Consider the following 14,244-nt stretch of genomic DNA (forward strand, 5'->3'; position numbering starts at 1 on the left):
TAAACTAAAAAACTCCCAAGATTTATTCAACAGAAGTCAACAGAAAACTCAAAGATCTTAGTGCCATAATTATTGAGAGGCATGTCAGTTTTTGAAAAAGAAGCTGATCGATTAAGATTGAGAAAGATTAATCAATTGAACATAAAAAATTATATAAAAATCAGGAAACTTTTGCTCATGGGTTAGTAACTGTAATCGTTTATAGTGCTTTTCTGCTCAAGCCACTAAAAGATTTCATTAAAATATGTGACAATAATGTGACCTTGACAGGAACCAAATATGATGTTATGGTGTTTTCCTCCCTGTATCTTTTTTCCATACTCATTGAGAAAATGGAGGCTTGTAGTCCAACAGTGATTTTGAGCATGGACTTTTGAACCATGTTGCCTATTAAGTCAGGCTTTGCTACATACTAGCTGTGTGACTTTAGGCAAGATACTTAGCCTCTCTTTCCTCAGTTTCCTCATCTGTAAAATGTGATAAGAACAGTGTAATAGTTAACAGTAGTATACTTATCTCACAGAGTTCAAGGAATCAACAAGTTAATACATGTACAGCACTTAAAACTATCTCTTACATGGTGCTGAATAACTGCAGAGATTAGAATTTTCGAACTTCAGCAAAAGGTACACTATTCAAAAAATGGAAATAATCAAAAAGACAATTATGTTTATCAAACATTGGCATTCTTTAGAGATTGGTAAGAATGGGTATCTGTGCTTTTTGTTTTTTTTTTAACCAAACTGCCCTCGTCTTACAGAAAACTACAAATGATACTCTTAAAAGCTTACAATGCTCACATCTTTTACCATTAAGAGCGCTCCTTCAGAATGGTACATTTTTTAATTTGCTTGGATCCTGACTTTCTCTGTCCTAGTTTATACTGGCCCTGGTGCTTTCGACAGCATCCAGATGCCAGGATGACTACACAACAGCAGAGGAAGGTGACAGAGGTGCAGAGGACCACAGGAACCAACCACGTCTTGGAAGTCACAGGTGCCCCATCAGGTGTTGTGTCTTCATTCTCAGATGTACGGTTTCTGCTGTTGTACCCTTTGGTTTTGTTCAGTACTTGTTTGCTACTGTTGAGTTGGGATGGAAAAGGCACATGAGAAAGTTTTGTGTCTGTCGGCACAAAGAAAGGAGAAATAGTCTTGTTATCTGGATTGCTGATGAACTTGGTACTGGCTGACACCATATTTACGTTTGTGGTAATGGAGTCATTCAGAGAAATGAATCTTGCCCAAGAGTCTGTGGTTAATTCCTTGGAATACCTAGTATTATTTGTGGTTGCAAACAAATCTTGATATGTGGTTGAAGATGGAGCCTCTACTGATGGTAGCATTTGGTTTATCATGGTCGTTTGTTGTTTATCTAAATACATAGCTTTTAGAATCCTTAGTCTCTCCCGTATGTTAGATGAATAACGGGTGTTTAGATATGTGGGCAGTGATTGTTCAAAAACCAGCAAATCTGGATCTACACCTGAAATATAAATAAGGCATCATTTAAATTTTATTTTTAATTTAGAAGACAGGACCTTAAAGTACAGTTTGGAGAAGTCTTGGATTTTGCCACTATAAGTTATTGAACTAAGCTAATTTCAAGTTCCACCTAATTTCAAGTTTCAGCCTACTTCTGAAAGGCTTAGAAGCATACTAGCCATGTTTGAATTTTTCTTAACTTTCTAAGACATTTTCTGTTGCAAACGAACTTGGCTACATCACACGTGGAGAAAACTGCCAGGGCTTTTGCGCAACAATAGCAGTATTGGGCAAGAGCTGCAGAAACAGTAACCATTTGATATGTATGACAATTAAAGTCAAACAAAATGGGGCCTGAGAAGTGTAACTATTCAAAATTATTAGCAGAGCCCTAAATCTCATCCCTTCCCAGTGCCTGAGGGTCCAGTGCCTGAGGACCTTCAGGGTTCTCTCTCTTCTTGTAAAACTCCTGTCCCTCTGGCTTCAAAAACTCTCAACAGCTTTACAGTTGTCACACTGTTTCCCTTTCAGTCTCTCTTGAGCGTGCTCTCACTCTCAACACACCATCACCTACTCCCTTCCTTTCCTTTCTGACTTTGTTTTGTGCCTTCTGTCATTTTGTTTTCATCCTCACTATTCTGCCAATTCTGCTTCTGGGGTGATCAGTACTTTCCCTATTTCCTGATCACTGTATCTCATTGCTTTGGCTTCTCTCTTGTTCTTGATACTGATGGCCACCTCTCCTTGCATTCTTCTCCCGTGACTCCCTGGACCCCAAATTCCTTTGGCACTTTATCTCAGACTGCCTGCCTCTCGCTTTTCCCTTCCTTTGTGCTGGTTCTCTCCTTGGTCCTCACTGATTGTCCGATAATCTTTAGTCTTTAGTCCTTGGTTTTCTGCTGTATTTCTCGTCATCCCATACCAACCACCCTCCCACCCCCGGTCACCAAAAGATTATCCTCATCAACTGTCACCACTACATTGATGGCCCTGAAATCCACATCCCCAGTTTTTTCCTCTTTCTTGAGCTCTGATCTCAGTTCTCCTGTGCTCTACTGGAGGTTCCCACCTAAACATCTCACATCACCGCTGGCATTCTCAAAACCATCATCTGGTCTACCTCTTTGTCTTTTTCAGCAGCAGCATCATTCTTCTGTCACCCATGCTGGACTCTGCACTGCAACGGGATTTTTGAATCCTCAGTTCTCTTCTTCTTTATCCAAAAAGCATCTAAGTGCTATCCAAGCCCTTCCCAATATGCTAGCAACCATCCCTCCTCTTCGCTGCAACTACAGTCACCTTGTCCAGATATAACATTACCCTGACTGCATTTTCTAATCTGCATCCTACACATAATTTTCCTGGGCTAAGATAACCAGACATCACTTTAATGATAGTGCTTTCTCATGAAATACCTTTGCTGGTCCCATATTTCTGACAAAGTCAAACCAAAACTCTCCTCTGTCCTTTTGTTACCTGGCCTACCCTATCCTGCCCATATTTCCATTGCAGCCCCAAATGTGCCCCTATTGGAGCCACACCAGTGTTTGTGCTTTCCTGGGGTGTGATACGGAGCTCCTTATCTTGCCTCTACCTGGCCTCTTCCATGAAGCCGCCTCTGAATAATTGAGCTTTCTTTAGTCTCCCCTTCTTGTGAGCCTTTGTACTTGGGGCAGTATCACACATTTTTGTATTTAATTGTACATCTTACACTAATTGTAAGACTTGTTGCATCAACTAGATTAGAAGGAGCTCGAGGGCAGAGATATGGCTGTAATCTCATGCAGTGTGGAGCACAGCATGGAGCATTATGTGTTCAATAAGTACAGACTGATCAAAAAATTTACCTCCTTTGTATCGTGTTGGCAAAAATCTATTCTTTGATGTTTACTGATTTGTACCCTGAGATTATATACACGGGAAAGGACACTTAAATATGTATTTTTCTAAAGGAAAATGCAGTCGTTATCTTGGGACCAATGCTATGCTAATGTGTGGCTGTAAGTGCATTTCCCCATCCCTGACATCCATCTTTGTAGAATCCTTGTATACAGCATCAGCGAACCTCAAAACTGACATTTAGCATTTTCTTTATTTCCTAGTGGTATCCTTAACCACTACAGTAGAAATACCTATTTTGGTTCTTGCTGAAGGCTCTTGGAATAAATGAAATACAATGCTCTTGTTCAGTCACATATGATTTGTATCTGGGATGAACTCATCCTTGCTGAACATGCCAAATGAATGGGAATTTCCTTTTAGTTTTCTGCCCTGGAAGTCCCAAACTTTTCCAGACAGACTTCACTGGGAAATAATGATTTAGATTCATACATGGCTACTGCCCACCAATTTCTAGGTTTTATGCCTCTACTAAAATATCACTGACATTCTTCAAAATACATACAAAGGACATAAATCATTACCGTCTGTTATGTTGTATAAAATGGCGCTGGTTCCGGGCTCCAATATGCAGCTCTCCAGGGTTGGGCAGTGAATATGGAGGCAGTTGACATCGCCATGAATAGGGTCATGGAAGAAGACAGCCAAGTTACAGAAAACTGAAAAGGAAGCAGGCAAAGTACATCTGCAGATGGTCTTGATTTCTGCAGCTTGATGAGCTCTGAGTAGCTTACATTTCTTTCAAGAGCACTGGATTAACAGTACGTGGCAGGGCTATGTTCAGACATCTTACAGAACATTATGAACTATCGCAAATGCTTCTGTGAATATGGGAAAATGCCTCTTCAAAAAAATAGCTGCAAGAGGGAAGAGATATGGGAACATATGTATATGTATAACTGATTCACTTTGTTATAAAGCAGAAACTAACACACCATTGTAAAGCAATTATACTCTAGTGGAGATGTAAAAAAAAAAAAGAAAATAGCTACCAATATTCTCAGTAATCTTTCACACACCCCATGCTACACAGATTACCTGGAATCATTTCCCAGTCCCAGTATTTTATGTTCAGGAAAATCCAGTTGGCTACAAAAACCTCTGGGGATTTATATAGATCAGATTTCTAGATGCAATACCCTCTCAGAATACTAAGGCACTGAAGTTCAACAGAGAAAGAAAGAGGGAAAAAAATAGACAAAGCCTGTAACAGAAGGGGGAGTGATAGGAAGGGCAAAAACAGTAATGACCCGTGTTGTTGGGAGAGGCCCAGGTGGCATAAAGGCAGCAGGCTGGGTGAACATTACCTCGACCCCGACTGCGGGTGTGTGCTAGCCCCATGCTGCAAAGCCACGTCCAGTGAAAAGCTGATCGGTGTCATTCAGAGAGGAAGGGAGTAGACAGACAAGGTGGTTAGCATTTGGGATTCTAGTGGGGAGGGGCTCCTCACTTGCTCTTGCCGGCTCCCCTTTTCTAAGTAGATTTGCTCCATAAAAGATACCGTGTTATTTCTGGAAGGTCAGATTTGTTGAATGCAAATCTTCAGTCTGTCCTCCTTTAAGTGCAGCACAGATTTTCCTCCTGCTGTAGTGTAGTAGGAACCATGTGATGGGAAATATTCATTGGCCCAAAGGTATCAGCTTCTTTAATAAAATGAGATTACGGAGGGAGAGTGTACGATTACCAGACCTCCGAGTGTGCCTACAGCTGCTGTGGAATTGCTGGCAGAACCTGCTCTGCTTCTGTGTAAGGTTAACTGCGGGGGTTACGTCTCCCCTATTACTTCTGGGACACCCCGTGTTTCTACACTCTATTTTTCCAGAAGGAGACAGAATAGGACAAAAGTCAATTAATAATACATTGCTAATACATTATAGATTACAGATACATTCCCTGAGGACTGTGCTGTAAAGTTTAAGGAAAAGGAAGAAAGAATATTCAAATTTAGACATCTAAATTTCTGATAAAGTAGTGGATGCTGTAGGGAGCGATTTTTCAAGCTCTTTTACATTCTTCATGCATATTTCAGAGTCCCAGTTCTGAGTAGGTTAGCTATTGCAGGATTGTGCATTTTAAAGTTCTGGCTTCTAGGTAAAAACTGGGATGTGTGTTCATGCCTTTTCTTCTTCTGGAGAAAGAAAGCCACAACTTGGAAGCCACAGAGGCTCTAAAATCCTGGAATTCTACTGGATGCTTTTAGTATCCCCAAAAGTCCAGAGGCCACAGCTTCCCTGGTGTGGAGAGTCAGGTAAATTCATGCCACGGGAAAATGCTGAAAAGGTATCACCCCTCCCTCATCTCTTCTCAGTGAAGGCTTCTGGGGTTATAAGCATCTGAAAGCAGAATATCTAGATTTGCTACCTTTTCCAAAATTTCCCTTTTATAAATTAATTGCTCTCTTCTGTGCCTGATTAACTTTTGAGGGCTAAGCCTGTGACAACTTCTCACACTGTGGTCTCTTGACAGTCGGTTTAGACTCTCCAAGGAGCTCCAATTTGCATCCCAGAAATCTTACATGGATAATTGGATAGGAGGCATTGGCAATTAGAGTCAGTAAGAAATCACGGGAAGAAAATGTGGAACAACAAGAGAATTATTTTAAAGTGCTGTGTTGCTTTTGTTGTTTCTTTCCAAGTAGCTTTCAAATCTTGGAAAAATGAAAAATAAATGAAGTCTTTAATCAAATGTAACTTGAAATTCTGCAACAATGAAATGTTTTCCTAGTTATAGGCCTTGATTATATTATATGAATGATATTTAACCCTGAATCCAGATTTCAGACAAAAAAAAAAATTCTGTTAGGATATTTTGAAAACTAACTTTCTCTCTCTCTCATTCTCTCTCTCTCTCACACACACTCTCTCTCTCTCTCCCTCCTTTCCTTTCCTTTCCTCTTTTTCTAGTTGACATATATTTCCCTATTTCTTTCAAAACATGAATCACAATCTAAATTCCTGTTCAATACATCCCCACACTTGGTCAACCCAAGCAAGCACATTTCAAAAGTGTGATACGACACCAATATCACCAAAAGAACCTTGAAAAGGAAATATTTTTGAAATCATATATGCTATATTCTGGGCTATAGAAATATTGTTAGCCAGCCCTCAAGGCAATATTTTCATTTAGCACTTTAGTGAAGAGAAGAGGTTCTCTGTTACCTGTAGGTTCATAGCCTCCCGGGTCATTACTAGATTTGTAAATGGAGCCTGCACTGGCCCCAGCTGCAAAATCAGTCTCAGTGTCTCTCCCTCTCTGCCCACTGCCTCATCCCAGGGCATCTTGTTTAGTCCCCATCAACTGTTCACTGCACCCTCTGCCTAAGGGTCCTTTCTTAGGTCCTCATTTTGCAAGTTTCCCCTGATTTTTGCTCAGGTCTATCATCGACACTTACCATCCTTCCTAAGACAGCAGCTCCGACTGCACTTCTGACCAGTGCTTTCGGAATAATACTTCAAGAACTGGGCCCCCAGCTTCTGAGACTCCTCCAGGTCAATTAGGAGACCTGGGAAGCGTCGGATCCAGCAGTCTCTGTAAAACACAGTGGGTGAGCAGAGAGAGTCTGAGGTCCACCCCATGCTTAAGAGCAAAATCACGTCTGCTGCCACGACCACCACATGCATTTCCCTGGGATGAAGACTCGGCAATAAGTCTGATGACCAGACAGACGCTGAAGCTGACCATCAGGGTTTAGAATGGTTTCTGGAACTTCAGGACTGTTGCTAAGGGAGAAGGCTCCCTTGGAACTCTGTGAAGGGTCACTTTCTAGAAAAATGAAGCGGCTCTTTGACTGCACGTCGATTTTTCTTTTGTTTCTTCCCAGTTGCACCCCAGGTGAACATTTGACTTGCTGCTGTTAATGCTGAACACTTTCCAGGCCATTTCAATACTCTGTCCTTTAGCCTTTGGAAGACGTAGATTCTTTCCTCTGCTTTTATTCTTTCTGTGAAAGTGAAGTCACAGACACCTTTTACTAAGTAAATATAAAGGCAAATTGAAAGCCAAGAGTGTTTCTGAGGAAAACAATAGTTTAGTCACTTGATGTCAGATAAAGGAAGGATCCATTTCACCAGGAACAAGACATCATTTTGTCAGGACACTTCTATAAAGTTTTTTAAGAAACTTGTGACTGCAGGGGTTTTTTTTTTCAATTATCTTATTTTCTTTGATTTGAAGTTCTAATTCAGGTTCACTAGAAAACTAGTTTGAGCATGGGTTTAAATTCTTTGTTTTCACCAAAAAAAAAAAAAAAATCAAAAGTAAATGAAAACTGAAAATGAAATAAAAAATTTAAATTTTGCAGTGATTTTGAAAACACTGAATATGAATCCTGGTCACTTCTTAGTGCCAGGCATTTTTTTGCAAAGGCTAGCTGCAAGCTTTTTAAAAAGAAGATTAAAGATCCAGCCAAAAGAATATCCTTATAACATAGATGAAGCACAACACCCATTAAAGTGTATTTTGTTCAATCAAGACTAAAAAGCATAATTGAAAATTGTGATGAAGTTCAAACTGGGGGTTGCCTAATCTGTTTTCTGATATTTATGTTTTCAAGTTACAAAGAAGTCTTTGGGAAGCACACACATAAAGGCATCTCTGAGCAGATGTAGTTACAAGAAATGTGCGTTAGGGAAATAGTTTTAAATTTCTACATATTAATAAAGTTACTTCCACTGCAATGCCAAAACATTTGAAAAAAATATTAAAAACAGTGAAAATGGCTTCCTTTGTGAAGACTGTGTGTTCCATATCCCATACATTCCAAGATGAAATTAGTTCAAAGCATGGAACTGTTGCTTTTTTGTATCCATTTTTATACAAAACATTAGTGGTAATGAGTTTGGGGCATAAAGTACCATACTGCTCTTTTAAAAAAAGAAAAAAAAAGAAACTTTTTCTCTCTTGTGATCTGTTTCTCTTATACTTTTTTGCACACTCACGTGACACAAAAATGTTAACATTCTTTGAACTTTCATCTCTTCACCTGTCTACTAATAAGTTTAATAATCATATCTTTTGATTTTTAGAAGCATAGTATTAACGATTGATAATAAAGAGGATGACAGTCAAAAGACAGAATAACTTTAAAAAAATTTCACTTTCTTCTGAGCAAAAATTATATCATGGACTAACACCTAACCTTCCATAAGCCACATAAAATGCACTAAAAATAAAAAATATTTTATTCTAATGAACTTCTCTTAGAAAGCAAGTTTCAGTTGCTTACCTGCAAGCAATCTGACTGTTTCATCTGTTCGGAGGAACGAGGGAAGAGAGGTTTCCTAAAGGCAAAACAGGAGACAGATGAGGAACAAAAGAGTACTCCCTGTTTTACCATGAGGTTCCATAGCTATTTTGATTAGTTCATGCCCTGGGGACATAAACCGGAAAGTCAACTTTCTAACCTTCTAACCTCCACATCTTTCAGTCGCATTAAATGTGGTTTCTTTCCTGTGATATATAATTCCTTGAAGTTCTCATGTTCCCTGCAGGGATAGTGGAACAATCCACAGTTGTTTAATCCTTTTGCTGTCAGAGGATATTCAAGGGGAGATCATTTCTTTAAAGTTGCATTTTAAAGAATCTACAAGTTCCAATGTAAAAGCAGGCTCTAAAATTTTTAAAATAAATTTTGGGGTGATTGATAAACATTGAGTCTGGAAACAGGTAACTTCTTGGAGCTCGGTATTTTGAAAAGGAGAGATTAAAAACTGAACAGCAGGGACAGAGGGAGGAAACTTCAACCAACTGAGATGTGGAGCAGAAACATCCCTGCATGAGCCTGATTCAGTAGCTCTGGTGTGGGAACCAGAATTCTTATTTTTATAAAAAGTGTCTCAGGTGATTTCCTAAGATGTTTGGAAAACACTGAAATAGGTGACTGAAATAAGTGAAAGTTTTGCCTACATGAAATGCTCAGCCTGAATTAAATAGAATCATTTTAAGAACTGTGCTACTTTAAACTCATTTAAATTGCCCCCTATGCTTTAATGAAAGCAAGATATTTCAGTTTTGCTTATTAAAAAAACAAAAAAGAAATAGTTGATTTAGAAGTATTGGAGGTACTAAAAAATAGAGATAAACAATTTTTAAGTGGTAGTGAAGTAATAGCATAGGTTTCCTAAATTCAAAAGATTAAAAAAAGTCAATATGTCATCCTTGTTTTAAAGATGCTAATTGTAGTATTTACTTAACATTTTCATTTCATCAGTTCATAAAATTGGTGGAAATCATTTTGTAAAATGGGGCCTGAGAAATTGGAATATATCATTAATTATTAAATTGACATTCATTCACTTAAAAAACCCAAACCATACCGAACAGTACAAGAAGAAATAATAACCATCCAAGATCTTACAATGTTAACATTTTGGTAAACATCCTTCCAGACATCTCCATTCAAAAAATAGATACTTATATACAATTTTACAAAAATGGATTCACAGTTTCAGAAACTGTTTTTTAAAAATCCAGTGTAAAATTACATGTTCAGTGTCTCTCAAGAAAGCTCTACATCTAAAATTGTAATAGCTCTATGGTATTTCATTCTACCCATGTACCAAAATTTACTCTGAGCCATAGTTGTAAAAGAGTATTAAAACATTATAATCTACGGAGAGCATTTACAACATGTAATAAACTTTCAATAAATGTTAGCTACTCCTAACATTATACATTGTTTTTCAATTTTTTTATTATTCAAAGCAACACTGTGACAAACATCTTGTACTTTGATTTTTTTCCATTCTAGGTCAAAAGGTATATATACCTTCCATAAAAATTCTTGAAGAAATAGCCTAACTCTGTGTTTGACCATTACTTTAGGGTTTTGTTAAACAGATCATCATGTGTTTGAAGTGAATCATGGTGCCACAAAGGCCACTCTTTATTATTCATTAATCAGTGGATAACTATAAAAGTATACCTCCAGCTATAGACAAGCAACATTTTCATGAAGCTTAAAAATAATTTTTTATTTAAAATAGTTTATCTTGCTTTGACTTTGCATTTCTAGTTTAACAGAAAACTTACTTTGTGAGTTATTAAAATGACTTGATCTTTAAGAGGCTTTCAATTCTAAATGAACTTATGTCAGGGGCCAAAAAGCTTACAGGATCAGTGCCCAGTACTATCAAGCTGACACCCCAGATTACCTGCCCAAGATCTGCTCCGATAATATTACTGTCCGTGAATTGCCTTTCTAGTGCACATGGGGTTTTTTTGGTCTGTTTTTAAAAAGCAAGAAAATACCAGTCTGAGGCATATCTATGATGGCTGGGAAACAAAAGCATCCACTGGTGAAAGATTCTAAAGGGACCAAGGAGAGACTAAGAGCCTGTTCTTCGCTGCCCCACTGAATCTGGCACTGTCGCTGATGGAGGGACAAATAAATCCCAGGTCCAAGACTCTGACACAGGGGGCAACTTCCAGCAAAATTTCCCCAGCTAAATGCCTAATGCTGGACGTGGAACATTAGAGGATGCTAAATTCATGACCACCTACCCCCAAAGAACCTTAGATGTCTCCACTACATGCTCATTGAGAAAAGAAGTGTGAAAGGGCCAGGTGAGAACTGAATTGTATCAGTAAGGATTTAAAGGCCAGGTGAAACAAGGTGAAAGCTAGACGTTTTTCCCAGGATCCAAGAAAATATCTTGAAAGAGGCAAGTCATAGGTCCATCTTTGTTTCCTTCACTTTTCCCAGGGAGGCCAGAACCTACTAGAATTTTTTTCTGTCTTCAAAATTTTAGTTTCTTGTTCATGGTGTATTATAAAGAAAATAAGGGATGACAACACCTCACTGTGAAGCTGTTAGTTATACAGAAAGAAGTGCAAATGTAACCGAACAATGTGTTGAAAGAATTTCATGTTTTACGACATGACTTTCTCCTCTGTTTTTTAACCCTTCCCCTTCCTAACATAAAATGTTAATTAGCTTTGTAGGAGGTATCTTTTGTTTGAAATACCCGGCAATGTACTTACGAAGAAGTTACTATTTAACAACTTGTCATTCATGAAGAAAGCTAAAACTTGTTAAAAAAAAAAAAAAAAAAGTCCAAATACATATTCTCTCCCCAAGTAGAGGACTACTATTTGGTTCTCAGTCTCTGGTCTGAGAAAGTTTCCAAGCGGTTTTTGGTTAAGATAAGGGTGAACACACACACACACACACACACACACACACACACACACACATTGCTCCCTCCCAATACTATCCCTTCTTCTACTCAAAGGTAACCTAACAATTACCGCCTACTCCCCCTTTTGAGGATTAATTCATAGCTCATGAGCAGCACAAGATCCTTATTATTTGGAGTGAGGTTTCTATTTGCAATGTTCGGTGTAAGAAGATGGGGAAGAAGTATCCTTCCTTATGAAGTCCTCAGACTGCAGGGGCAGGGGTAAGGGAAGGGTAAGAGGGTGGCGAGAAGAGCCACCTCTGAAGGCAAATATGCGTAAAAGCGGCCAGACCTTTTGCTCAGAGGTAACATTCCGTGATGGCTAGTCCAACCAAACTGAAATTGGGAATGCAATGGCTGTTAGAAAATATTTAAAAGGCACGTGATCTAACTTTATTTAGTTGAGTTGTACTTCTTTCTTTTAATAGCATAAAGAGAACAGGCCCCAGCAGCAAATACAAGCTCCTCTGCTTCCCAGCCCTTTCTATCGGGCGCACCCCGTGCGCCGAGACCTGCAGAACCTGCTACCATCTGGCTGGCCCTTCTTCCTGCAAGATGGCTCCTACGCGATGACCATTCCGAAAAATCAGCTCGAGGCGCCACCTACACGCTCAGAGACGGCCCGTGTGCCTCGGCCCCCCCGGGACACGATGCCGGACTCGACAGGACTGGCGATCCCCGATGTGATGTCTTTTTGACTCCCGGACCCCGACTTATTTCATCCCTTTCCTCCCACGCCCGTTTCTTTTCCTTATCCCTTCCCGCTGGCAAGGCGCCTTGGAAGAAAAGGCAACCGGCTTCATCCCGCCTCCCGCGCGCCCGGAGCATAGCCGCAGATCCGGCGGGCGGCAGGGTCTCGGCGCCCGGCGCGCGGGGGCGGCCGCGGGGACGCGCCTTCCCGAGGCCCGCCGCCGAGGCCTGCCACCTCCTTCCCTCCGCGAAAGCCGGAGCCGGGCGGCGGGGGTCCTGCGGGCGGAAGTGAGAAGCCAGGCGTGGGAGGAGGCTGCCTGCTGGGGGGCTGGGATCCCCTCCCGGCCGACGGCCCGGGACGACCCGAGCGGGGAGCTATCGCCGCCCGGGCCTTTTTTGGCGCGGACGGAGGCCGGAGGGGCTGAGCCGCCGGTCCCGGGGGGCGAGGCCGAGCCACCGCCCCCGGGACCGGGAGGAGGGGCCGCCTTGGTCCGGAGAGGCTGGGCGGGCGCGGGCGGGCGGGGGCGGCCCTGCGCCGCCGCCGCCGCCGCCTCCGCCTCCGCCTCCGCCGCCTCCTCCCGGCGCCCGCGCTCGGCGACCGCCCCGGAACCCGGCGAGCGAGCGGGGGCGGGAGGCGGGCGCTCAGAGCTGGCTGGAGCCCCGGCCGCCCCCGGGCCCCCGGCCATGTCGGCGGAGGAGATGGTGCAGATCCTCCTGGAGGACCGCTGCTACCCGGTGAGCAAGAGGAAGCTCATCGAGCAGAGCGACTACTTCCGCGCCCTCTACCGCTCCGGCATGCGCGAGGCCCGGAGGCCGGAGGCCGGCGGCCCCGAGGTGCAGCAGCTGCGCGGCCTCAGCGCCCCAGGCCTGCGCCTGGTGCTGGACTTTATCAACGCCGGCGGCGCCCGCGAAGGCTGGCTCCTGGGCCGGCGCGGGGAGCCGGGCGGTGTCGGGGAGGAGGAGGAGGACATGGACGAGGTGAGCCTGCTGTCCGAGCTGGTGGAGGCCGCCTCGTTCCTGCAGGTCACGTCCCTGCTGCAGCTGCTGCTGTCACAGGTGCGGCTCACCAACTGCCTGGAGCTGTACCGCCTGGCGCAGGTGTACGGGCTGCCCGACCTGCAGGAGGCCTGCCTGCGCTTCATGGCCGTCCACTTTCACGAAGTGCTGTGCAAGCCCCAGTTCCACCTCCTGGGCTCTTCTCCTCAAGCCCCCGGCGATGTCAGCCTGAAGCAGAGGCTGAGAGAGGCCCGGATGACAGGGACTCCTGTCCTCGTGGCGTTGGGGGATTTCCTGGGGGGACCCCTGGCCCCTCACCCCTACCAAGGGGAGCCCCCGTCCATGCTCAGGTACGAGGAGATGACTGAACGCTGGTTCCCGCTGGCCAACAACCTTCCTCCTGACCTGGTGAATGTCAGGGGCTACGGGTCCGCCATCCTGGACAACTACCTCTTCATCGTGGGCGGCTACAGGATCACCAGCCAGGAGATCTCCGCGGCGCATTCCTATAACCCCAGCACCAACGAGTGGCTCCAGGTGGCCTCCATGAACCAGAAGAGGTAAGCACCCAGCCGCGGTGCTGCTTCCCCATGCATCCACCTGTTCGGGACTCCGTTCCCGCGTGTTTACTGGGCAGTCACAGGAGGTTGTGCTGAGGTGGGAATGACATCCTCGGGAGTGTTGCTGGCCTTGACTCTGGCAAAGTTCCCGATGGACTAAGAACTTGCTAGGAAGCAGAGGCCCTCGTGAGGTCAACTAGCTGAGTAGTTTCCTCGCAGGTATTGCGCCGTTAGACAAATTGCCTCTTTTTGGCATCTCAGTGGAAAAAAAAGATGTCTGTGGTTTCCTAGAAGGATACTTTCAAAGAAAGCTCTCTTTAATTTTGCTTGTATTTTTACCTTTTTTTGTTTTTTAGGAACTAATCGTGATTATAATGACACATGGGCAGTAACCTGTAACACTGACTTTGGAGGATCTTGTTGTTAATGACTTTG

At 42.9% G+C, this 14,244-nt stretch overlaps 2 protein-coding genes across 5 annotated transcripts in view; one reads left to right on the plus strand and one right to left on the minus strand.

Moving 5' to 3' along the window:
* Nucleotides 1-12,939, minus strand: MANSC4 (MANSC domain containing 4). Of its 4 annotated transcripts, none has more exons than XM_067696020.1 (5): nt 12,171-12,712; nt 8,611-8,665; nt 6,778-7,326; nt 3,908-4,042; nt 1-1,125 (listed from the first exon to the last, which is right to left on the minus strand). In XM_067696020.1, exons 3-5 carry the CDS (start codon nt 7,004-7,006, stop codon nt 812-814), a joined length of 678 nt encoding a protein of 225 aa, XP_067552121.1. In that variant the 5' UTR covers nt 7,007-7,326; nt 8,611-8,665; nt 12,171-12,712; the 3' UTR covers nt 1-811. The 4 variants fall into 4 exon arrangements, with proteins under 4 accessions (XP_067552121.1, XP_067552119.1, XP_067552120.1 ...); XM_067696018.1 differs by having other exon boundaries at nt 1-1,485; nt 12,171-12,697; XM_067696019.1 differs by having other exon boundaries at nt 1-1,485; nt 12,085-12,697.
* KLHL42 (kelch like family member 42) overlaps nt 12,938-14,244 on the plus strand; it is a 21,256-nt gene continuing 19,949 nt past the window's right edge. Inside the window, exon 1 of the mRNA XM_067696017.1 lies at nt 12,938-13,809. Within this exon, the coding sequence (XP_067552118.1) occupies nt 12,938-13,809 (872 nt within the window). The remainder of the gene's footprint in view (nt 13,810-14,244) is intronic.

This window comes from Pseudorca crassidens, chromosome 11 (genome assembly GCF_039906515.1).
Source record: "Pseudorca crassidens isolate mPseCra1 chromosome 11, mPseCra1.hap1, whole genome shotgun sequence".
NCBI classification, from domain to species: Eukaryota; Metazoa; Chordata; class Mammalia; order Artiodactyla; family Delphinidae; genus Pseudorca; species Pseudorca crassidens.

What these genes read in the sequence shown, in the direction of transcription:
- MANSC4 (XM_067696018.1), bottom strand. Translation starts at nt 7,006, where the DNA reads ATGCATGTGGTGGTCGTGGCAGCAGACGTGATTTTGCTCTTAAGCATG. An exon ending in CTGCTGTCTTAGGAAGGATG is followed by an intron (nt 4,043 to 6,777) that starts GTAAGTGTCGAT and finishes CTTCCTTTTCAG; the next exon opens with TTTTCTGTAACTTGGCTGTC. An exon ending in TTTATACAACATAACAGACG is followed by an intron (nt 1,486 to 3,907) that starts GTAATGATTTAT and finishes TTTATATTTCAG; the next exon opens with GTGTAGATCCAGATTTGCTG.